At 44.8% G+C, this 26,796-nt stretch overlaps 1 protein-coding gene across 5 annotated transcripts in view; it reads right to left on the reverse strand.

Annotated features, from left to right (window-relative positions):
* The window catches only part of cers3a (ceramide synthase 3a), a 126,666-nt gene that overhangs the window by 23,796 nt on the left and 76,074 nt on the right, over nt 1-26,796 (reverse strand). For all 5 annotated transcript variants that reach the window (XM_067971645.1, XM_067971643.1, XM_067971646.1 and 2 more), the window contains 3 exons: nt 19,178-19,306; nt 17,126-17,232; nt 16,017-16,170 (listed from right to left, as the gene is read on the reverse strand). In XM_067971645.1, coding sequence (XP_067827746.1) covers nt 16,017-16,170; nt 17,126-17,232; nt 19,178-19,306 — 390 coding nt within the window. The remainder of the gene's footprint in view (nt 1-16,016; nt 16,171-17,125; nt 17,233-19,177; nt 19,307-26,796) is intronic.

The raw sequence follows: 26,796 nt of genomic DNA on the forward strand, positions 1-26,796 counted from the left end.
CCTTCCTAACTGCTTGCTGCACCTGCATGTTTGCTTTTTCAGTGACTGGTGTACAAGGATACCCAGGTCCCTTTGTACATCAACATTCACCAATCTATCACCATTTAAATAATACTCTGCCTTTCTGTTTTTCCTGAGGCTATACTTATTCACTGCAAGGCCTGCCTCTGCTAGGCCTATTTACTGCCTCTCTCTCAATCCCTCTCTCTTTTTCATTCTCTCTCTCTCATTCTATCTCATTCTCTCTCTCATTCTCACACTCTCTCTCATTCTCTCTCTCTCGTACTCTGTCTTTCTCTCTCTTTGTCTGTCTCTCTCTTTCTCCATGTCTCTCTCTCCCTGTCTCTCTCTCTCTCTGTCTTTATCTCTCTCTCTCTTACTCTGGCTTTATCTCTCTCTCTCTGTCTCTCTCTCTCTCCCTGTCTCAATCTCTCTCTATCTCTCTCACTGTCAGATTTTTTTTCATCCTCTTTCATTTTCATTATTTATCTATCATTCAGCTCAAAGCCTTCCATCAGCTCACCAACACACGGGCATGAACACTGCTCCACCATTGTAACTTCACAGCAGCTGCTTATTCCAGAGGTTCCAGTGTTCTTTAACATTTAAACTGGCTTCTTTAACCGTGTTAAAATGTAGAATCTCCCACTTCTGTGCAAGTTGAGTCTTGCGTTCTCAATTGGACGAGAGGTAAAGGGCCTGAAGAGGGCCTATGTATACATGCTGACTTAGAAAACTACCAAACATTAACCAACATCAGCAAAACTGCTGCGACCAAATGGGCCTGAATATTGGCCAACAGGTTAAAACAGACAGTCCCACTGAAAGTGCAGTGGGACATGAGCAATTTAAGCTCTCGGTACACCCAACGACTCATCATTCCTGCTGCAGAAAAAAACCCTAAAAAAAGCTTCAGTTTACAACAGTGACAGATTTAGACATTCCTGAAGGCGGCCAAACACTCATTTATTTTCTAGAAGGGTCTTGATATATACCCAGAAATATTTGATTTTCACCATTGGTGCATTTTCCAACATTTTGGAGTCTCCTGTAATTCTGCTTTTCTAATTTCTCCCATAAGGATCACAGGCTTACCACCTCTCCCCTCACCACCAACCCTCCAATTCTGTCTCAACAACGTGGAAGCCTTGTGGTGTGTACCACAGGACAGCTGAGTCACGGTGAGTGATGAGTGATTCTGTGGAGCATGGGAGGTTTGAATGGGACAGTCACAGCCCTAAGGGTTTTTAAACACTGATAGGAAACAGGTTTGAGTTCAGCAGATCTAAAATATCGAGGTGGTATATATAAAGGACACGATCTAGAGAGAAGGGGGTTTGACTAGTCCATTGGATGTGAATCACTTTGGGACGTCCTGAGGATCTGACAAGGTGCTATATAAATGCAAGTTCTTTTTTATTCTGTTTTGTCACTGGACTAGTAAAACAGGGAATGTGTTTAAATCCCACCATGGCCGTTTTAACGAAACCTGGGACTAAAAAGCTGACATCACTAAAAGTGGTCACGAAGCTGTTGTATTGTTGTAAAAACCCAACTGGTTCACCAATGACCTTTAGGGATGGAAACCCACCGTCTTTACCCAGTCTGGCCTCTAATGTGACTCGAGTCTCACACCAAGGTGGTTGACTCCTAATTAACCTCTGAAAAGGTCCAGCAATCCACTCAGTTGACGAAGGCCCACCACCACTTTTTCAGAGCAACCAGGGATGGGCAATAAATGCTGGCCTTCTCAACGATGCCCACACCCTGAGAATGAAGAAAAGAAAAAAGGCTGCATATAGTGATACCACTATTCCTGGCCAGAATGGAGATGATTGGGTAATTCCCCCGTCAATCACGCCTGGAGACTGCACTGCTGTAAGTGACTGGAATAGATTTTACGCACGTAATTTGTATTATGTAACTATCCTCCACTCATTGCATTTTGCTGGAGAAATCACCCTGCTTTCATCAGGAGACTTTGCCATGGTTTCGCTCATGAATTCTGTTTGCTGTAGTCCGTAGAGACTCTGATTAAATAGACTCTGTTTGCTGTAGTGAGTCCTGCCATAAGTTGCACCCTGCCTCCAACTCATTGGTTGACATGTCAATATTCACTTCGAATAACAAAAATTTGCTCACTTGTTTTTTGTTCTTCAGGATCTTCCTGCTGTCACCTCCTCACACCCACCCGTGCCTTCATCACCCTCCTCTCACTTGCCTCCATCCTCTGCAACTCAAACGGAATGGAGAGAATAGAGAGAACACTATGGAGGATATTTGGGGTCGTCTCTCCAGGGAATAAGGGATGTTAGTAATTTCCTACGGTCTGTTTTCCTGCAGATCAGCGGGTTATGAAGAGCCCAGCAGTACCACACCCAGCCTGCATTAAATTTAGAACAAGACTATCCTCCCTCTATATTTACACAACTGGGAGAGCAGCTCTTTAAAACCCTCAGTGCTTTAAACCAATTCTTGGTGAGTTCCAGCGGTGGATTTAAAGCAGGGATTGCCAATATACAATGTCTGTCATTAAAATTCCATCTGTTTTAATCTTCTGTGAACCTATAAATAAACTGTGGTTTAAGTAATGGATGGTGAATTGAAACATCTTGTGTAAACTGGAAGGTTTTCCATCAGACAAACTTGCTGCTAGTTTAGTCACAACTGTACTGATGGCAATATAAGCTGACACATTCTGTCCCTGTCAATCGGGGTATCCAACCTTTGTGCCACATGGATCCTCGGGGATCACATATAAAGTTGAAGTCATGTTCCCGTTAAGCTGTGGCCATCTCAAGTTGCTCGTACAAACAGATCTTAGTGTTCTGATTTAGGACGTATCCACCAATGAAACAGCACCAGAGAACAGCACTTTCCAAACATCCAGGATCACAACATTCAAACAGGGCAAACCAACAAAGTGAGAAATATAAACACAAATAGTTGTCTGGGGCCTGACTACATGTAATCTGTAGGCTGTGGTTTGGATACTGCTGTTTTATTGGGCCAAAATGCAGTCGTAATCTTGCAGGAATTCATTTTATGGAACGATCCGGAATAATGGCCCCAGTTTGTTTATTCTATTTTGGGTCCAGTTCCAGGTTAGCTCGAAGGAGTTGCTTTCTTCACTTTGCCACTTGCTTTCCCCGTGAGGGGAGGTTCAGTTTAATATCCGGATCTAGGAGCTGTTGGCTGCTTCAACACAGTGCAACACCTTGTCACACCACCTACCCACCATCTCACCATATCCCCCAGTCCCTTCTCTCTTCAGAAGCATGTCGAGATGTCTCTGGGCCTCTTGCCTGGTATCCACGGCCTGCCTTGGTAACTTATTCCACAACTCTGTTACTATTTGGGTGAAAAGTTCTACGGGACATCCTATCTTTCCTCCAACTTTCTCACTATTAACTTGTGTCCTCAGGTTTTTGAACCATTGTCCGCAGTAAACAATTTGCCTGGATGGACTTTGCTCCCTTGTTTCCAAATCTGGCACTGAGATCACCTCAAAGTAGCAGAAATGGCTCTTATCGCACAAAAGGTGATTTTTTTTTATTATTCATAAACAGCAGTATTTTAGTGACCCCAGCGTAAGAAGTTAAATTAGTGACACAGGTCGTCAGCGGAAAGACCTGGATTCCCAAACAAGCAAAGACTCCTCCCCCCCAAGTTCCTCCCCCCACCAGGAGTGTGATTTGGTAACAATGGCCCATTGGAACAGGAGGAGGCCATTCAGTCCCTCGAGCCTGTTCCGACATTCGATTAGATCATGGCAGATCTGTATTTTAACTCCACCTACCCACTTTGGTCCCATATCTCTTCATACCCTTCCGTAACAAAAATCTATCAATCTAAATTTGACATTTTCAATTGACCCCCGGCCTCAACAGCTTTTTGGGGGACAGAGTTCCAGATTTCCACTACCCTTTGTGTGAAGAAGTGCTTCCTGACATCACTCCTGAACCCCTTAGAGGGCTTGACAGGGTAGATACTGAGAGGCTGTTTCCCCTGGCTGGAGAGTTTAGAACTAGGGGGCATAGTCTCAAGATAAGGGATTGGCCATTTAGGACTGAAATGAGGAGGAATTTCATCACTCAGAGGGTGGTGGATCTTTGAAATTCTCTATCCCAGAGGGCTGTGGATGCTCAGTCGTTGAGTATATTCAAGACTGAGATCGATAGATTTTTGGACTCGAAGGGAATCAAGGGATATAGGGATCGAGCAGGAAAGTGGAGTTGAGGTCGAAGATCAGCCATGATCTTATTAAATGGCAGAGCAGGCTCGAGGGGCCGTATGGCCTACTCCTGCTCCTATTTCTTATCTTACAAACGGCCTAGCTCTAATTTTAAGGTTATGCCTCCTTGTTCTGGACTCCCCACCAGAGGAAATAGTTTCTCTCTATCTACCCTATCAAATCCTTTAATCATCTTAAACACCTCAATTAAACCACCCCTTAATCTTCTATACTCAAGGGAATACAAGCCTAGTCTATGCAACCTGTCCTCATAATTTAACCCTTTTCGCCCTGGTATCATTCTGGTGAATCTCCACTGCACCCCCTCCAAGGCCAATATATCCTTCCTGAGGTGCAGTGCCCAGAACTGAACAGAGTATCTCCAGATGGGGTCTGACCAGAGCTCTGAACAGCTGTAACATAACTTCCTCCCCTTTGTACTCCAGCCCCCTTGGGATAAAGGCCAACATTCCATTAGTCTTTTAAATTATTTTTTGTACCCCTCTTGTTCTGTAGCGTGACCTGAGTAAGGTCCAATCACACAGACTTGCTGCCCATTATCCGGTTACGGGTGTCAGTCACTGTACTGGGTCTCACTGAGTGGGTTGGGCACGTGGCCGGTCTCAGATTCCTGCACTGGATAAAGCGGGGAGCTGGTGCCCAACACACGTCAGTATCGACACTGACATTATCAGCCCTGGTACATTGATGTGGACTTGTGAGTTCTCCTCATTAGTGCGATCTTGTCAGAATGAGCACTATAAATGCCCCAAAGTAGCTGAATTGATCCTTTAGTTAAATGAACTTCTCAAAGAGGATTTGGACTGCAGGCTAACCTCCCCTCAAGTCAATAACTTTATTGATGTGAATGGTCACAATACAGGCTCATTGCATATTTTCCACGTCAGTGAGAGTTCTGCACGTATTATTTCATATTTTAAAAACTCGCAGCTTAACGTGGCTTTGAGAAATACACAAGCATTTCTGCACAAATGACAGAACATGGAACGACTGCACACAAAGGTCGAGTGACCCCACCTCATTCAGCTCACTTCACAGAACGGACCCGGTCATTATGGGAAGTCACACCCCCAGAGGGGACCCCCGCCTGCATGTTGGGAATTTGGGAATGCTATCCCCATCGTTTTCTGCCCAGTGAGCAGACGCTAGAAGTTGATATGAGATTCGATCCTCGGCTTAGGGTCAAATAGGACACCATGTCTCAGGGTGAATGAGCGGGTGGGTGGAGGGGGGCCGGGGAGGGGGGATAGGAACGAAGGGCTGGGGTTCAGAATCTTTGGTATGAACTAAAAAAGGATGGCTTCAGTCTTGCCATCGGGGAACTTTCACCATTGTGGAAAGTTCTGGCTCATTGAATGCAGGAGTTGGGATGTCTTGTTGAAGTTGTACAGGGCATTGGTGAGGCCACACTTGGAGTACTGTGTACAGTTCTGGTCACCCTATTATAGAAAGGATATTATTAAACTAGAAAGAGTGCAGAAAAGATTTACTAGGATGCTACCGGGACTTGATGGTTTGTCTTACAGGGAGAGGTTAGACAGACTGGGACTTTTTTCCCTGGAGAGTAGGAGGTTAAGGGGTGATCTTATAGAAGTCTATAAAATAATGAGGGGCATAGATAAGGTCGATAATCAAAATCTTTTCCCAAAGGTAGGGGAGTCTATAACGAGGGGGCATAGATTTAAGGTGAGAGGGGAGAGATACAAAAGGGTCCAGAGGGGCAATTTTTTCACTCAAAGGGTGGTGAGTGTCTGGAACGAGCTGCCAGAGGCAGTAGTAGAGGCGGGTACAATTTTGTCTTTTAAAAAGCATTTGGACAGTTACATGGGTAAGATGGGTATAGAGGGATATGGGCCAAGTGCAGGCAATTGGGACTAGCTTAGTGGTATAAACTGGGCGACATGGACATGTTGGGCCGAAGGGCCTGTTTCCATGTTGTAACTTCTATGATTCTATGATTCTATCCATGAACTGATGTTGGACCAGCAGTCACACAGCTGGCTGAGGAGTCAAGGGCGCCGCCAGAGAGAAAGAGCTGGGCGTCTTCAGAATATGTACAGAAGATGCCTCCATTCCTACAGATCATATCACCACGGGGCGCGATGTGGAAGAGGAACAGGAGGGAAAAGGGTGGAAGTTCAGGGCACTCCTTAAAGTGATTACGCCGGAACAGTGAGCAGCACAAGGCTAATTTAGCCAGACAAGGGTCATAGAATCACCTTACAGCACAGAAGGAAGCCATTCAGCCCATCGTGCCTGTGCCAACTCTTTGAAAGAGCTATCCAATTTGTCCCATTCCCCTGCTCTTTCCCCATAGCCCTGTAATTTTCTCCCCTTCAAGTAATTATCCAAGTCCCTTTTGAAAGTTACTATTGTGAAGCCATTTGGCCTAACAAACAAGGTTTCAGATGAATGTTATGAATACTATTTAATGCTATTCTCACATCACCATCTAAAGTTCTCTTCGCTGGTTTTGGGTTTTACTATGCTGCTTTGACTCCTGCCCAGAAGTCTGCCTCTCTGCTGGTTTCCTGAGTTGTGCTGTTCTTTTCTGCTGGTTTGCTGAGTTGTGCTCCTCTACTCTGCTGGTTTCCTGAGTTGTACTCCTCTTCTTTTCTGCTGGTTTCCTGAGTTGTACTCCTCTTCTCTGCTGGTTTTCTGAGTTGTGCTCCTCTTCTTCTCTGCTGGTTTTCTGGGTTGTGCTTCACTCTTTCACTGGCTCCTGGGTTGGATCTCATTACTGGTTTTCAGGGCTCCAGTCTGCTCCTCCACTGTTTTCCTCTGCCCCTATTGGCTCTTGAACTGGACGTAACTCCTCTACAGGCTCCTGGACTGGGTTTTTGCCATTGCTGGCTCCAAGTTGAACTTAATTTCATCACTGCCTCTTGCCCAGAGGTTTTCACCCTTATGACAGGCCCTCAAACATTTGCAGGTTCTCATGTCCCTACCCTAACATCCTTCCTTGCCATGCTTAGGTCTCTGCCACTTCTCCGTGTAATTGAAGGTTTCCCTCTGTGTCCATTTGTAAGTGGATTTTGGCTGCCACTCCCACTTTTCCTTGTCGGCTATTTCTGGTCCTTGCCCTGCTCTCCTCTTCTTCATCTCATCCTTCTTTCACCTCTCTATTTCCAGCACTATGCCTTCCTCAATCCTTCCTCACACTTGATCCTACTCTTCAGCTTACCTTCTCTCCTGCCACCATCTCAGGATTGAGCCCCTCTTGAATGACTCCATGCCATTCCTATCCACCTCAGCCATGGCTCAGTGGTAGCACTCTCGCTAGTCCCACTCCGGAGACTGGAGCACATACACTCCAGTGCAGCACTGAGGGAGTTCTGCACTGTCAGAGGTGCCATCTTTCAAATGACACGTTAAACTGAGGCCCTGTCCACCTTCTCAGGCGGATGTAAAAGATCCCATGGCACTATTTCGAAGAAGAGCAGGGGAGTTCTCCCAGTGTCCTGGCCAATGTTTTTCCCTCATCCAACACCACTAAAAAAAAAGATTATCTGGTCATTATCGCGTTGCTGTTTGTGGGATCTTGCTGTGTGCAAATCGGCTGCTGTCTTTCCTACATTACAACAATAACTACACTCCAGAAGCACTTTATTGGCTGTAAATTGCTTTGGGATGTCCTGAAGTTGTGAAAGGGACTGTATAAAGTCCTTCATCCTTTTAAAAGCTGCTAATCTCTAACATCTTCCAGTTCTTATGAAAGGACATCGAGCTGAAACATTAACTCTGTTTCTCTCTCCACAGTTGCTGCCTGACCTGCTGAGAGTTTCCAGCATTTTCGGTTTTTATTTCAGATTTCCAGCATCTGCAGTATTTTATTTTTGTTAAAGAATAGTGAATTGGGAGAGGAGCTGGCAGCCAGCCATGGAACTGCACCCCAGTTAGAATCAGCACCGTCACAAGAAGGGAGCAGGAAGTAAAACACAACCCAGATTTAAAGGTTTGGATCATCTGGTGTTAAACATTGAGAGATAATTAAAATTCCCCCGTGTTTTACCGGATTCAATGATAACTGATATCAGTTTGTGATGTTCTATTCATCTCTCAGCCTGGACTGGTCACGCTTAGAATCTGGAATGAACAAAGGGGGCAGATTTACTTGTTCTTTTAATTCATTCTTGGGGTATGGGTGTCACTGCAAGGCCAGCATTTATTGCCCATCCCTATTTGACTGAGTGGCATACTGGACCATTTCAGAGGGTAGTTAAAAGTTAACCACATTGGTGTGGGACTGGAGTCACGTATAGACCAGACGGGGTAAGAACGGCAGGTTTCCTTCCCTAAAGAACATTATGGGTTTTTACAAAAATCCGACAACTTCATGGTTACTTTTACTGATACTAGTTTTTTATTTCCAGATTTTTAAAAGCTGAATTCAAATCCTCAAACTGCCCTGGTGGGATTTCGAATTCACGTTCTCCTTATTACTAGCCCAATAACTAATCACTGAACTACTGAGCCCAGGGCACAGTGAATACCGGAAAATCAGGTAGGCTCCCTTACATGTGTGGGACCTTCCTCATCAATACGCCAAGCACAGGACCAGGAGAACTCTGCCCCAGTCTTTTCCTGTGATGAAGACCTTTCAGTGAAAAGTTACCTCCCCTTTATCCGTTCCGTCAGTCACTGAACTGATACACTTGTTTTTGTGCCTGGCGGATACCCTGGACCAGCAGTGAGAACATGATCGTTGAGATATACAAAGTCAAGGTAGCTTTAGCAAGTGGAGGCCTGTTATTCCCATAGTTAGGCAGCCACACTGTATAGGGCAAATTCACCAATCCTGTGCTCCAGAAATGGAGTTAAATTTGAAGGGGGCAAGGGTAAGAGATAGGGATACAGTATCGTAGCACCAATTCTCTGACCCACCCTCTGTCAAGTACAGCTCCCCGGTGGGAGTGGAGATCGTCGAATTTAGCCGAATATTGATCACAGGTATGAGGCTTCAAACCTTCCTGTTGCCTTTTCTCAGTGTCCTGGACAGTGATGTGTGTGAGGCCATTTGAGGAATTTACAGTCATGGGTTTTTGTAGAACTCAATGTGCTGCTACTAATGGACCCGTACCCATGAATGAAATCACTTTGAAAGTAGAATACAAATCTAACCTTTGTTATTGAAGGTTGGGTAAAAATGATGAAAGGGAGTCACCCAGCTGGAAGAGACAGCTCACATTTAAACCACAGGACCAACTCACCCTGTTACTGTCAGAAAAGCACAGCATAATAATACAAGTAATTTATTGTTATATGCCTGTATAATAATGACTGGATTTTACATAAAATCACATCTTAAGAGAATGGTTATTAGGTATTACTAACCTATACTCTCTGACAAGAGCACGGAATGGAAAATAAAATGTAGAGGAACAGTTCCAACCATGGTGCTGTCCAACTCCTTACAGTCTAGTCAACCACAGTCACAGCAAATGGCTTTTGTCAGTTTGTCAGTTCCCTACATTCCAACAGTGACTACACTTCAAAAGTACTTCATTGGCTGTCTTTGAATGTCTTCAGGTCGTGAAAGGCGCTATATAAATGCAGATTCTTTCTTTCTTTCTTTGAATCTGGATAACACTCACCTGGAGAATGGGGAGTAACTAAATAATCTTTCACCCACTAAGGTTAGTGGAATCCCAACATATGACACACTGGAGATATAATTACATCTGTTTCACCGTTCAAAAAGCAGATGTGGAGAAAGTGAAACACTAAATTTTGCTGCAATAATTTCCCAAATTGTTGCAGGTGCAGAATTGGAAGAGACTCGAAAGCTGACTTTGATTCTCTGCTGAATGTTCACTAGCAGGTTTCCCATGGGTTATGCTCGTGGTGAGTCAGGGCTGTTGTTTCACCAAAAGCAGCTTCATACCAACTAGCACACCACGTATTACAATACACACTAGCAGCTGTCCTGTGACATTGCTCAGCGTGGGTCAGAGCAGAAGCTGTTTTACAACATGCAACACAACCATATTAGATGCTAATTGATCTCCCCTGTTTAGTCAGAGCATAAATATTTTATGACAACAGGGATGTTAACCCTATACCACACATGATATCATGTAATACAGGTGATATATCCTGTAACACACAGTGTATTATCATGTAATACAGGGTGATATACTGTGTGATATACAATATATTATCATGTAATACAGGGTGATATACTGTGTGATAGACAATATATTATCATGTAATACAGGGTGATATACTGTGTAATATACAGTGTATTATCATGTAATACAGGGTGATATACCATGTAATATACAATGTATTATTAAGTAATACAGGTGATATACTGTGTAATATACAGTGTATTATCATGTAATACCGGTGATATACCATGTAATATACAATGTATTATTAAGTAATACAGGTGATATACTGTGTAATATACAATGTATTATCATGTAATACCGGTGATATACCGTGTAATATACAGTGTATTATCATGTAATACAGATGATATACAGTGTAATATACAGTGTATTATCATGTAATACAGGGTGATATACCATGTAATATACAATGTATTATTAAGTAATACAGATGATATACAGTGTAATATACAGTGTATTAAGTAATACAGGTGATATACAGTGTAATATACAGTGTATTATCATGTAATACAGGTGATATATCCTGTAACACACAGTGTATTATCATGTAATACAGGGTGATATACCATGTAATATACAATGTATTATTAAGTAATACAGGTGATATACTGTGTAATATACAGTGTATTATCATGTAATACAGGTGATATACCATGTAATATATAGTGTATCATCATGTAATACAGGTGATATACAGTGTAATATACAGTGTATTATCATGTAATACAGGTGATATACCGTGTAATATACAGTGTATTATCATGTAATACAGGTGATATACCGTGTAATATACAGTGTATTATCATGTAATACAGGTGATATACCGTGTAATATACAGTGTATTATCATGTAATACAGGTGATATACCATGTAATGTATAGTGTATCATCATGTAATACAGGTGATATAGTGTAATATACAGTGTATTATCATGTAATACAGGTGATACACCGTGTAATATACAGTGTATTATCATGTAATACAGGGTGATATACTATGTGATATACAGTATATTATCATGTAATACAGGGTGATATACCATGTAATATACAATGTATTATTAAGTAATACAGGTGATATACTGTGTAATATACAGTGTATTATCATGTAATACAGGTGATATACCATGTAATATATAGTGTATCATCATGTAATACAGGTGATATACAGTGTAATATACAGTGTATTATCATGTAATACAGGTGATATACCGTGTAATATACAGTGTATTATCATGTAATACAGGTGATATACCGTGTAATATACAGTGTATTATCATGTAATACAGGTGATATACCATGTAATGTATAGTGTATCATCATGTAATACAGGTGATATAGTGTAATATACAGTGTATTATCATGTAATACAGGTGATACACCGTGTAATATACAGTGTATCATGTAATACAGGTGATATACCGTGTAATATACAGTGTATCATGTAATACAGATGATATACAGTGTAATATACAGTGTATTATCATGTAATACAGATGATATACCGTGTAATATACAGTGTATTATCATGTAATACAGCTGATATGACACACAGTGTATTATACAATACAGGGTATTGATGAATTTCTCATTGTTACTGGTCACGCACAACTTCCTGCTCCCATCTACACAATTTACTGTGCCTCCTAACTTAGTGCCATCTGCAAACTTGGATATACAACTCTCTATTCATTCATCCAAGTCACTGGTGTATAAGGTGAAAAGCTAAGACTAGTGCAGATCCCTGTAAACACCATTTTTCACATCCCATCACTTAGAGAATATTCCTTTTATCACCATCTCTGTCTCCTGCTTCCCAACCAATTAACAGCCCATGCAAGAAGGTTACCTTCAATTCCATGTACTTCCATTTTTGCTAATAATCACTTGTGTGGAACCTTATCAAATGTCTTAAGGAAGTCCAGACAACATCCATTGACACTCCCCTATCTACCATGCTAGTGACCTGCTCAAAAAATTCAACTAGATTAGCCAGACATGACCTACCCCTCACAAACCCATGCATGATTCCCTTTGATCAGCTCATACTTGTTCAACTGCTCAGCCATTCTATCTCTGATGATAGATTCCAGTAATTTCCCCACAACTGATGTTAAACTGACAGGTCTGTAATTACCTGGTTTATCTCTCCCTCCTTTCTTAATTATAAAATTACATTAGTAATTTTCCAATCCAAAGGCACAATTCCTGAATCTAGAGAGCTTTGGAAAATTATGACGAACAGCTCTGCAATTTTCCCACCTGTTTCTTTTAATTCTCTAGGGTAGAAGCCATCAGATCTTGGAGATTTGTCTGTCTTAAGTCCCATTATTTTCTCCATTATCATTTTCTTACTGATATTAAATCCAATAAATTTCTCCCCTTGACTTGTACTGCTGATATTTTGTTCTCTTCTGGCACAGTGAAAACAGATACAAAGTATTCATTTAACAAGTCTGCCATTTCCTTATTACCCATTCTGGTATCACCTACATCTGTCTTTAATGGGCCCACATTCCCCTTTGTCACACTCTTTCTCTTAATATATTTCTAAAAACTTTTTCTGTTAGCTTTGATATCCCTTGCAGGTTTTTTTTATATTCCCTATTTGCACCTCTTATTACTTTCTTTCTATCCTCTACATCATTAAATAAATTTAAAACAGAAATAGACAGTTTCCTAGAAGTAAAGGGAATTAGGGGTTACGGGGAGCGGGCAGGAAATTGGACATGAAGCTGAGTTCGGATCGGTCAAGGCCCTGTGGGTGGCGGAGAGGGCCCAGGGGCTGAGTGGCCGGGTCCTGTTCCTACTTCTTGTGTTCTTTAGATTTGAAGTTAGGATCAGATCAGCCGTGATCTTATTGAATGGTGGAGCAGGCTCGAGGGGCCGATTGGCCTACTCCTGCTCCTATTTCTTATGTTCTTATGTTCTCTTGTTGCTTTTTATAACTCTTCAGTCTGCTGGAATTCCACTTTTCCTTCCATGTGTGTAAACCTTTTCTTTCAGCTTGATACTGTCTCTTACCTCGTTTGTTAACTACACAAGTGGAGCCTTTTAGGAGTATGCACTGATTTTATACCCTACCAAGTACTCCCTTGAATACTTCCCACCGTTTACCTGTAGGTTTACCCATTAAAAGCTCAGCCCAGTTTACAGGGGTCAATTCATTTCTCATCCTTCGAAGTTTTCCTTACTTAAATTTAAAACCTTGGTTTGTGACTCTCCCTTCTCCCTCTCAAAATTTTAAACGCAAGTGAGTTATGCCCAAAACCACGTACGTTTGTGTTTTCCGCGATCTTTTACACTTGTTTAAGATTCAATTCTCCCAGCTCAGGCTCCGCCCACAAAACTGGCCCCGCCCCCAGGTCGAGATTTTGCCGATTGCGCTGGGTCGGGAAGGCTCTTCAAATTGAACTCATTTTCTTCGGCGCACAGGCAGTGGTCGGCACATTTTAAACGTTTTTACAGATCAAAAAATATTTAATTTACTAAGAAACTGACTAGTGTACACCAATGAAAGTATTAAATGGTTCAGTGTAGATTTTTAAAGTCATTTTCAGTGATTTTAAATCATGTTACTCACAGGTGGAGGACTGGACACTTATTAAAAATGCTGATTTTTGGTGATAAACCCATTTTCAGCTGTATTAATAAAACTGCACCAGGTCACCGCTCTTAAATACATCAAGGAATACTTTTTAATGGGGAGGAAAAAAAAGAAACAATTATGTAATAACACTGCCCAATTGCGCTAGTTCATGGAAGATTTTACATTTGTGATTAAGCAAATGAATTTTGGCGGAAACTTGAACTGTAACCAAACCAGCGCAATTTCCCGATTGTGCCCAAAGCAGAAAGTCGAGCCATTGTTCGAGAAAACTGTCTCAAATACATTCTAGAAATTCATTGCTGTTACGACTTGAGCTGTTCTGCTTCTCCCAGTCTCTGTGAAAATTCAAGCTTCCCATTATAACCACACTGTTTTCTGCTACATGCTTCCCTGATCTCCGTATTTATATGTCTCCCCGCTACATCACTACTGTCAGGAGGTCTGTAGACATAGATGGGCAGTTAGCTGCACTGAGTGCAGTACTGATGGAATGAGGAATTGAAATTAATCTTGTAAAGGAATATATGAGTACTGTGTACAAGGACTGATTTTGCATGGAGCAATTCCAGGGGCATCTGCAGCAGGGTCACGAGTGGCTCAGGTCCTAAAGCCGGTCAGATTACCTCTGGCGAATGCTCAGACTGCTGCTATAGAGCCCTTGGACTCCAGTCTACAAGAGCTGTTAGCCCTGAGAGAAACTTGAGACAGGGATGCGCAGGCTGCATTGCTGCCCTCATGCAGATCAGTGCTCATGCTGCACGAGTGCCTAACAGCAGGGGTGTGACTGGAGCAAGCCCTGATGATGCTCCTGTCTCTCTGGGCGATACCACATCCAGCATGTATATGTGACAGTAGGTGTAGGCAGGACAAGCTGGCTGCCATAGGAGGAGTCAGTGGCAGAGCTGTGTGGTGAATCAGCACAAGGAAGCAGAGGGCCACTTAAATTTGAGCTAGCTCTCCCGAACACCCTTTGGTCAGCCAGCATATGTACTCCATCTGCAGGACAGTCACATGGAACAAATCGCAGGTTTGGGGTTAGACTGTGCATAAAAAGCACCAACACTAGGGGGAAGCACCAACACCATCACATCACTCACAGGACACAAGTAGGTGAATAAATTGGTTGTTATTTTTGAACACATTATCAGCGCTGGCACTGTGCCAGTGGGAGTGCCACTCTTTGGGCGCTGCGTGTGTCTGTAGTGCTATGGGGTGACAATGTGCCTTGTGTCAGACTTGACTCAGCGGGTAGCATTCTCTCTCGCCTCTGAGTCAGAAGATTGTGGGTTCAAGTCCCACTCCAGAGACTTGAGCCCATAATCCAGGCTGACGTCCTCAGTGCAGTCCTGAGGGAGTGCTGCACTGTCAGAGGTGCTGCCCTTCAGTTGAGGTGTCAAACCAGGGCTCTGTCTGTTCGAGTTGACATATAAGATTTTATAGCACCATTTGAAGCTGTCCTGGCTAACATTTCTCCCATAACCACCTCCGACAAATACAGATTTCCTTCATTTGCTGTTTGTGGGATCTTGCTGTGCACAAATTGGCTTACCACACTTTGAAAAATGAATTAATTATTTGTAAAACCTGTTGGGACATCCTAACGAGATTACGAGGTCTTCCATCCTATTAAAGTTTGAGAATCCACTGGGCGCCAGCTAATTATACTTCTATCAGTGCACAGTGCCAGCCTGAGCAATGTCACAAACTCCAAATCTGCCAGATTGGCGGAGTCCTACTGCAGCACTTGTTCTGGAGCAGAGCGAACCAGTGCGACTGAAGCAGGTAGAATTGAGCAGGCCGCAGGCTAATCCTCCCCACGGAAGTGAACAAGGAGAGAATTGAAGACTATTTAAACCATTCATGAAAACCAGATGTGTGTGTGCAAATCTGAAGAATTGAGCAGCACCGATGTGGGCTTTGTCTGTCCTCGTGTTTGCCTGTTCTGTGTACAGGTGAAATGCAAGCTATTCCAGTACGTGTCACACTGTACGGTTCTGAGGTGACAGGAAGCAACTTACTTTGTTGAAGAGGAACTTTGAGACCATCCGCAGGATGAGATACGCCCAGAAAATATGAAGCAGCTGAAGGACAACCAGCATGGCATTGAAGAAATAATACCCAAAGAATGGAGAATAGTAATGTATTGGGTAGACCCAGGTACAATGGATGATCCTGTCAATGAGAAAAACAGGTTCAACTTTACCAAGTTAAAGGTTTCCAATAAAACTCAGTTCAAAGGTCAGTCCCCAGATGTGCTCAGAGACCACTGAAACAAAGAATTATAGTCACTGCTTGATACTGAACATCTGGGCACCACTTCTAAACTGTTACATTCCATATAGTTTTGGCCCCATCGTTTTTGAAACTTGTAGAGAAACATTACCCTCGATATAAATCAAGGGGCACGTTCATAAACAGCAGTGGAAATGACCATAATCCCCAACACCAGCTCCAACAGCAGTTCCTAACACCCCACCTAATAAGGGTTCACTTTCTGAACTTGCACTCGGGCTGGGAGAGCTTAACCCACTGGGAGCGGGACCAGAAAGTCACGTTCCATGGGTTTTAAATTAATGGTTCGAAACTTGTGCGCGGCCTCTCCGCCCCCAAACAGTTTCTGTGTCTGATTACCGGTCTGTCAAGAGGGGGGGTGGAAGGGTTTCTGTGGGGGTGAAACTTATCTTGGCCAGTGTGTCACACGGTATAATGTCCCTGTCCGCATAATACACCGTGTGTCACACGGTATAATGTCCCTGTCCTTACAATACACCGTGTGTTACACGGTATAATGTCCCTGTCCTTATAATACACCGTGTGTCACACCGTATAATGTCCCTGTCCTTATAATACACCGTGTGTCACACCGTATAATGTCCCTGTCCTTATAATACACCGTGTGTCACACCATATAATGTCCCTGTCCTTATAATACACCGTGTGTCACACCATATAATGTCCCTGTCCTTATAATGCTAAACGTATTTGATTTATCCGCCTGTAATTTGAAGTGAACTTGTGTTGAGCTGCATTAGAGAAGAAAGAACCAGGTGACAGTAATATTCAGCCCCTCAAAACTACTTCTCTACTGGTGATGCAAAGAAGGAAATGTTTTGTATTGTTTACTCACCAAAAAGGGAAGATGACGAGCCTGGTGATTATAAATACCAGAGCGAACACGATGAAGAGAGAGTTACAGATCGATTTCCACCCTGCATAATTAAACATCTTGGCCGACTGTCACAGAGGGAGGAAGGGTTTAATGTAAGTCTCTCAATAATAAAACAAAGACAAATGGCAAGAGTTTCATGTTTCATTGAGCACACGGGAGAACAAAATAATGAAGATAAATTGATCGCGATGACAATCAGCTCGATTCCGGTGTGTGTAACTTCACTCTCTAATCTGAAGTCAGCAGAAATGCACTCAAAGAAACAGAAAGTTGAGAGCAGGTCTCAGTGAGGATTAATCAGTGAGGGGGTGTGTGGGTGTCTGTGGGGGGGTGTGGAGGGGGGTGTACGAGGTGTGTGGGTGTCTGTGGGGGTCTGTGGGGGGTGTGCGGGGTGTGTGGGGGGGAGGGTTATGCAGGGGGGTGTGGAGGGGGTGTGTGGAGGAGGGGGTTCTGTAGGGGGGGTGTGGAGGGGGGTCTGTGGGGGGTGTGTGGAGGAGGGGGTTCTGTAGGGGGGGTGTGGAGGGGGTGTGTGGAGGAGGGGGTTCTGTAGGGGGGGTGTGGAGGGGGGTCTGTGGGGGGTGTGTGGAGGAGGGGGTTCTGTAGGGGGGGTGTGGAGGGGGGTCTGTGGGGGGTGTGTGGAGGAGGGGGTTCTGTAGGGGGGGTGTGGAGGGGGCGTATCTGTGGGGGGAGTAGGAGCTTGTGCCTTTGGGTGTCTGCGGGGGGTTTGTGTGAGGTGGGAGGGGGGAAATTCAGGGATGGGATGATTCAGGGTGGGGGTCAGCAGTATGGCTGCCATTGCTGCCCCATTTTTCCTGCTACACCTCCCAAAAACATGGAGTCTGTGGAGAAAAGTCCAGGCCAATAACTCCACTTGAAGAGCAAATACAGCATGGGCTGAATGGCCTCCTTCTGTGCGATTATTCCTCTGATTCTCTGGAATGAACTCACCAAAAACTTTAGAGTGGTGTCCAATTATATGTAATTACTTTAGAACTTTCCTCCCTATAAGATGCCGGATAGGCTGGTGATGTGGTGTAACAAAGGCCTGGGAATAAGGGTGACAGAACTGACAGTAACATAATGGCCTCACATTCAGGGGCAGGGAATTAAAAATAGTTTGGTATAAATTGCACAGAGAATAATATTCAGTCCACGAGTGGACACCCTGTGGTAGTGTGTGTACTGGTGAGCATCCAGCACCTGCTCCGTCAGTGTCAGACAGTGGTGAGCCTGGTTAATAAACATCAATAATATTTCCTCTTGTCTGAGCTTCTGAAAAATGGTTATCCGTTAAAGAAGAGAGTTCTGTACAGGTGGTTGCTCAGGGTGGGGCCTCAGAGGTCAAACGTCACACTTCTCATTGAAACATATAAGATTCTGAGGGGGCTTGACAGGGTGGATGCTGAGAGGTTGTTTCCCCTGGCTGGAGAGTCTAGAACTAGGGGACATAGTCTCAGGATAAGGGGTCGTCCATTTAGGACTGAGATGAGGAGGAATTTCTTCACTCAGAGGGTTGTGAATTTTTGGAAATCTTTACCCCAGAGGGCTGTGGATGCTCAGTCATTGAGTATAGTCAAGACTGAGATTGATAGATTTTTGGACTCTAGGGGAATCAAGGGATTTAGGGATCGGGCAGGATAAAGTGGAGTTGAGGTCGAAGATCAGCCATGATCTGATTGAATGGTGGAGCAGGCTCGAGGGGCCGAATGGCCTACTCCTGCTCGTATTTCTTTTCTTATGTTCTTATGGACACCTGAAATTGGCCTAGGGCGGGAGTGCGTAGTGGGCGATCGGTGACCCAGTTTACACTCTGCCTGATTGTCTTTTCCATCGAAGTCAATGGCAATTAATTGTGGATGGGATGTAAAACAGACGTCCAATCTGATCCCCTCAGTTTGCCACCGGGCAGGTTAGGTTACAATTACCCTGAGTGCCTCATTTTGTGTCTGAGGTGGACATGCAAGAAATGGAACTGAGTGTAATTATTAATATCGCATTAAATTCACCTACTTCCAGTAGGATATCAGATGAATCGTGCACAGCCATCACAAGCGTTCCCACACGGATATAGTTCGCACACCAGGAGAAGCTCAGGAGGACGATGGTTGCTAAGTGATGAATTATTTGTTCTTGAAAATCCTAAGCAGTAATTAAAAGTAACAGTTATTTGGTATAAATGTGCCAGAAACATCATGGTATCTGAGACTAATATCAGCCTAGTCCCACAAACACGACCGTGTCTGAGAGTAAGCAGGGTTAATTGTCACATCTGGACTGTTCTAATCCACATACCGCTGAGGATAGAGGCTCAGATTTTAGATTTTAGTTTTCTAGAACTCAAGATTCTCCAAACTGCTGTGACAGAAATCTGTGCTTGTGTTTTTGCTCCAAACTTTTCCACTGCATTTCTGACCTAGTCCTTTTACCTCTCTGTTTTTGTGCAATGATACAAAGCCAGCATTGTACAAGTGGTACTCAGCCTTGTGCACAGCCCTGTACACAGCCTTGCACACGTGATGCTCAATCTTGTACACAGCCCTGTACAAATAATACTCAGCCTTGTACACAGCCCTGTACACAGCTCTGTACAAGTGATGCTCAGCCTTGGAATACAGACCGAGCAGCCATCGTTTCAGTACCTGTGGCGCCTGTAGTTGCCGGGCCGACTGCTGACCGAGCACATGGAGGCACTGGGTCACCTCATGCTGAGAGTCTGTTTCCCCTGGCTGGAGAGTCTAGAACGAGGGGACATAGTCTCAGGATAAGGGGTCGGCCATTTAGGACTGAGATGAGGTGGAATTTCTTCACTCAGAGGGTTGTGAAAATTTGGAATTCTCTAACCCAGAGGGCTGTGGATTTTGTGTCACTGAGTATGTTCAAGGCTGAGATCGATAGATTTTTGGACTCGAAGGGAATCAAGGGATATGGGGATCGGCAGGAAAGTGGAGTTGAGGTTGAAGATCAGCCATGATCTTATTGAATGGCAGAACAGGCTCGGGGGGGCCACATGGCCTACTCCTGCTCCGATTTCTTATATTCTTATCCCCAGAGGCAGGCACTGACTGACACCCAGCATCCAACAGTCTCTCTTCCTCCGCCCACTGGGGAAACACTCAGAAGGAGAGCAGAGTTAGGAAGCATTGCACACTGTCATTATAGAGTCATCGAATCATAGAAGTTACAACATGGAAACAGGCCCTTTGGCCCAACATGTCCATGTCGCCCAGTTTACACCACTAAGCTAGTCCCAATTGCCTGCACTTGGCCCATATCCCTCTATACCCATCTTACCCATGTAACTGTCCAAATGCTTTTTAAAAGACAAAATTGTACCCGCCTCTACTACTGCCTCTGGCAGCTCGTTCCAGACACTCACCACCCTTTGAGTGAAAAAATTGCCCCTCTGGACCCTTTTGTATCTCTCTCCTCTCACATACTCCCCTACCTTTGGGAAAAGATTTTGACTATCTACCTTATCTATGCCCCTCATTATTTTATAGACTTCTATAAGATCACCCCATAACCTCCTACTCTCCAGGGAAAAAAGTCTCAGTCTATCTAACCTCTCCCTATAAGTCAAACCATCAAGTCCCGGTAGCATCATAGTAAATCTTTTCTGCACTCTTTCTAGTTTAATAATATCCTTTCTATAATAGGGTGACCAGAACTGTACACAGTATTCCAAGTGTGGCCTTACTAATGTCTTGTACAATTTCAACAAGACATCCCAACTCCTGTATTCAATGTTCTGACCAATGAAACCAAGCATGCCGAATGCCTTCTTCACCACCCTATCCACCTGTGACTCCACTTTCAAGGAGCTATGAACCTGTACTCCCAGATCTCTTTGTTCTATAACTCTCCCCAACGCCCTACCATTAATGGAGTAGGTCCTGGCCCGATTCGATCTCCCAAAATGCATCACCTCACATTTATATGCATCACCTCACATTTAAGGGGAAGCAGTGGGGTCAGATACAATGAAAACACTCGCACTGCACACTGTAAATAAAAGGTCAGATTAGTGATACTGTGATATGTCCTGACCCATTCTGTGGGTGTGAGTTAGGTTAGGGTGATGTCATATCCATCATCGCCCCCTTTTCACCCATCCATGTTGTCATTTAATCACTCCTGCCCTCCACCCTATCACACACCTTCCCCTTTGCTTACCCCCCCGCCCGCCCCCGACCCTTTCCCCGGCTCCGTATTTGCTTATAAACTGTTGAATCTCGAACATCTTCCAGTTCTGCTGAAAGGTCATCGACCCGACACATTAACTCTGTTTCTCTCTCCACAGATGCTGCCTGACCTGCTGAGTGTTTCCAGCATTTTCTGTTTTCATTTTGTATTCATGGGTGTTGATGTACAGCTGGGCCAATGGAGGTGACATTATATTTGCCATGGGTTTTGGGTACAGACGGGACTGTTCAGATCACATGTTTCTGATGCTTTACTAACTGTGCCCTCTATCACCACCTGCCTTGCTGAGTGACTGATTCGCTGGGAAAACACATGTCCTTTCTCCCCATCAGGATCATCTTCTGTCTCTTTTGTCTACTTCTGACTATTTTCTAAATGGCACGAAGCTATTAGCTGTGGAGGAACGGAGAGATTATGGGGTTCATGGATGGAAATCACTAAAAGCTAGTGGACAAAAGATAATTCAAAAGGCTAATGGAATGTTGGCCTTTATCTCGGGGGCTGGAATACAAAGGGGTGAAATTTATGTTACAGCCGTTCAGAGCTCTGGTTAGACCCCATCTGGAGATACTGTGTTCAGTTCTGGGCACCGCACCTCAGGAAGGATATATTGGCCTTGGAGGGGGTGCAGCCCAGATTCACCAGAATGATACCAGGGCTAAAAGGGTTGCATAGACTAGGCTTGTGTTCCCTTGATTAAGGGAACACAAGCCTAGTCCACACCAGTCACCTGAGGAAGGAGGAAGCCTCCGAAAGCTTGTGGAATTTAAAATAAATTTGTTGGACTATAACTTGGTGTTGTAAAATTGTTTACAATTCCCTTGATTAAAGAAGATTAAGGGGTGATCTAATTGAGGTGTTTAAGATGATTAAAGGATTTGATAGGTAGATAGAGAGAAACTCTTTCCTCTGGTGGGAGAGTCCAGAACAACCTTAAAATTAGAGCTAGGCTTTTCAGGGGTGATGTCAGGAAGCACTTCTTCACACAAAGGGGAGTGAAAATCTGGAACTCCCTTCCCCAAAAAGCTGTTGAGCCTGGGGGTCAATTGAAAATTTCAAAACTGAGATTGATAGATTTTTGTTGGGTAAGGGGATTAAGGGTAACAGAACCAAGGCAGGTAAATGGAGTTGAGATACAGATTAGCCATGATCTAATTGAATGGCAGAACAAGCTCAAGGGGCTGAATGGCCTCCTCCCATTCCTTTGTTCCTATGACTGCTCCATGGGAAGGTCACTGTAGGTGTGTAAAAGGCGACAACATTATTGGCCAGTTGAGCTGGGCTGCACAGCTGCTCTCCTCGACTTGGTCAGGTATGTGATCCTTTGCTTCAGGAGGATAATGGTCTGTTCAGCCAAGACCCTGGTAACAGCAGCACCTCATTACATCTCTCTTCAGGTCTGGTCCTTGGGAGTAAAGAGCCATAGCTGCAGTGGATAGAGTCAGTCCCCCAGAAACCACCCATCCCATCCTCCTGTAAAATAATGGTGGCAGTGTAGATAGGCATAAAAATGAATGAATCATGGCCACTGCCAGAGTACCAGGCATTCATGTGCATTTTTCTGTACCAACAGTTTCAGACCATGGAGGGAATCCGCTTTCCATTCATGTCGGTGGTGATGTTGGGGATTGGGGCCTAAAGCCATACGCACACCACCAATAAGGTTCTGCACTGTGGGCGATCGTGCACAATAGTAAAAGTTCTCTTGTGTCGCTGGGTCCTTCCACGGGGGCACAGAGGAATTGACTGGCCCAGGCAAACAGGGCAATGGTGGCCAGTACAATACAACCGTACACTGGAGGGCTGGCAGCTTCCTCAAACCACTGTATAGCATCTAGCAGGAGACTGGTAACTGTAAGGGCCTCACTGTATCCGTACTGTGGTTCCATCCATGGCTGCCACAGTGTCACTAGTCATGGCTTGAAGAGGGTGGCTTCAGTCTCAGAGGGGCCATCCTGGCAGCCTGTCTACATCTTAAGGGCAGCACAGCTGACTGCCTTCAAATCATAGAATCGTAGAAAGATTACAGCATGGAAGGAGGCCATTTGGCCCATCGAGTCCATGCCAGTTCTATGCAAGAGCAGTCCAGCTAGTCCCACTCCCCTGTCCTATGCCCTTAGACCTGCAAATTTTTTCCCTTGGCTGAGGCGGCGGTGCAGAGGAGAGGGAGCGGCCCATAAAAAGGCGGGAGTCGGAGGCCCGAGAGCAACTGAGGCGGCGGAGCAGAGGAGAGGGAGCGGCCCATAAGGCAGCGGGAGTCGGAGCGCGAGCGTCAGGGAGAGAGAAAAAAAACCAAAGTGACGTCCGCACAAGGGAAGGAGCTGATTGGTGAGTAGCTGGTGAGTGGTTTTTTTAAGTCTTTAGTTTATATTCAGTTAAGTTTATTTAATAATATAATAAATAGAAGCATGGCAGGGCACCTCAGTCCCGTGCAATGAGCATCTTGTGCCATGTGGGAATGCTTCCCATGTCCTGGACAACCACCGGTGCAGGAAGTGTCGTCAGCTGGAGGAGCTCGAGCTCCGGGTTTCAGAGATTGAGCAGCAGCTGGCGTCACTGCAGTGTATCCGCGAGGCTGAGAGCTATGGGGATAGCACGTTTCAGGAGATGGTCACCCCGCAGCTTAAGAAAGTGCAGGCAGAGAGGGACTGGGTGACCACCAGACAGACAAGGAGGACCAGGCAGGTAGTTCAGGAGTGCCCTGAGGGCATCTCACTCTCTAACCAATATTCAGTTCTGAATACTGTGAGGGAGAGGGTTCTCTGGGGAGTGCAGCCAGATCCAAGTCCACAGCACCATGGGTGGCTCAGCTGTACAGAGGGGGAGGAGAAAGGTCAAGAGAGCGATAGTGATCGGGGATTCTATAGTCAGGGGAGAAGACAGGCGTATTTTTCAATGTTAAATTTCATCTGCCACGTGTCCGCCCATTCCACCAGCCTGTCTGTATCCTCTTGAAGTCTATCACTATCCACCTCACTGTTCACTACACTTCCAAGTTTTGTGTCATCTGCAAATTTGGAAATTGTGCCCTGTACACCCAAGTCCAAGTCATTAATATGTCTCAAGAAAAGCAGTGGTCCCAGCACCGACCCCTGGGGAACACCATTGTACACCTCCCTCCAGTCCGAAAAACAACCGTTCTCTGCTTCCTGTCACTTAGCCAATTTTGTATCCATACTGCACTGCCCCCTTTATTCCACGGGCTTCAATCTTGATGATAAGCCCTTTATCAAACGCCTATTGATAGTCCGTATATACCAAATGAAAGTATTGTTGATGCTGTCTGGGGGGGTGGTGCACTGATTTGCATGATCTAGCTTTTCTGATCATCGACCAACCAGATATTGATGGATTGAACCCCTTTTGGTGATGAAGGCCATGAGACTGTGTCTGGAGGTCTGAACAGCCACAAGGGACCATCGATGACCCCCCCTGTACTTTGGGGAGTTCAGTAATGCCCTGCCATGCTGCTCCTGCTACTCAGTGGAAAACATGATGGACAAATTGACCCTGTTGAACAAGGCATCAGTCACTCATTTTAAAGGGACACTATTTTAAAGAGATAGGGGGAAAAATTGGTTCAGGCTGCGTTCTGGGCAACGTTAGCGCGGTAACACCCCGTGCCCGATGGACCCTGGGCAGGCAAGACGCAAGTTTGGTCCCAAGGGAGCACTCACCTGCAATCAGCGTTCCTCTCCAGGACTTGCACCTGGAATCAATGCAATTCACACCTTCCACCACCATGTGGAGATGCCGGTGATGGACTGGGGTTGACAATTGTAAACAATTTTACAACACCAAGTTATAGTCCAGCAATTTTATTTTAAATTCACAAGCTTTCGGAGACTTCCCCCTTCCTCTTCCACCTTCCTCACATCGTTCACCTGAGGAAGGGGGAAGTCTCCGAAAGCTTGTGAATTTAAAATAAAATTGCTGGACTATAACTTGGTGTTGTAAAATTGTTTACAATCTTCCACCACCAGAGGGAGCGCCATCTCTTAAAGGGAAGGTGTTTCTTAGAAATCTCTTAAAGGTAGCCGGTACCTGTTATTTGCTGAAAATAACAGCCTGCTGTCTGCATGGAGTCTGAACGGAGATCAGACATCACACACGTAAAACACAGATGCAGGTCCCATCCCTATGTTTACACACTGATGAGTTATGTTAAAACATTGAATAAGGGTTGCGCACTACTAAATCCCACATCCTCCAATCTGCACGCCAGACCTCACCAATCTGCCGATCTGAGTTTGTACCAGGCCTGCGAGAGTGTGTGCACCAAGGTTCTCTGCTGATGCACTAGAGACCTTGGTGCAAGAGGTGGACAGAAGGAGGGACATCCTATATCCATGGGCGGGGGTTGGGGGTGGGGGCAAGAGGCCCTCCAGACATATACTCAAAAGGCAGTGGGAGGCAGCGGGGGACGAAGTCAATGCCAGGAGCACAGCATCATGAACATGGATGCAGTGCAGGAAGAAGTTCAATGCTTTGACATGAGTGGTCAAGTTGAGTGAGGTCAACTGTCAAGTGGCATCTCCTACCAACTGCACCACGCACTGCACCCCCCATCACCCACATACCAACAAACTCTTTCCATCTGTACTCAACTCTTCCAATCAGATGCTTCCTCTCACCCTCACACATTACCACTGTTTCAAGCCGCCCACCCACAACTCACAGGCCACACACACTGGCAGCTATTCAACCATGACAGGCACATCACCCAGACACACGCCTTGCTTTCTTGCAGGAGAAGGTGGTTCATATCAGGAGGCAGCAAGTGGCAGTGGCATTTAGCCCCTCGAGCCTGTTCCGCCATTCAATGAGATCATGGTGGACCTGTGACCTAACTCCATATACCCGCCTGAGCCCCATATCCCTTAATACCCTTGGTTCACAGAAATCTGTCAATCTCAGATTTAACATTCACAAGTGAGCTAGCATCAACTGCCGTCTGCAGAAGAGCGTTCCAAACGTCTCCCACCCTTTGCATGTAGAAGCATTTCCTAACTTCACTCCTGCACGTCCTGGCTCTAAATGTTAGGCTATGTCCCCGCGTCCTAGTATTCAAGTCTAGGAGACCTCCATAAACGGTTACAGATGTCTTGGCAGCCAGAAGCAATAATCCAGCCACTAAACTGTAAATCCTGCATGGTCCCTTTAAATAGCACTGGTGGGGGGTCCTCCAGACACTCTGAGACACGTTCAGATGGTCGGGGTTAAGACTGTGCGTTAAGTCCCTAAATGGTGTCTATCACTTTAAATCAGCGTTGCACACTGATTGAAGCCATTTTATCCCTACTTTACATGATTCCAGCGTTCGTTGTCTGCACCTGCACTAACTCCTACACCAAGATGGCGTCCGGCGCACGTCACGCTGGAAATGTGCGTGCGCAGCCAAGACGCCATCTTGGATGTCGGAGAGG

The sequence above is a fragment of the Heptranchias perlo genome, chromosome 34, assembly GCF_035084215.1.
Source record: "Heptranchias perlo isolate sHepPer1 chromosome 34, sHepPer1.hap1, whole genome shotgun sequence".
Classification (NCBI taxonomy): domain Eukaryota; kingdom Metazoa; phylum Chordata; class Chondrichthyes; order Hexanchiformes; family Hexanchidae; genus Heptranchias; species Heptranchias perlo.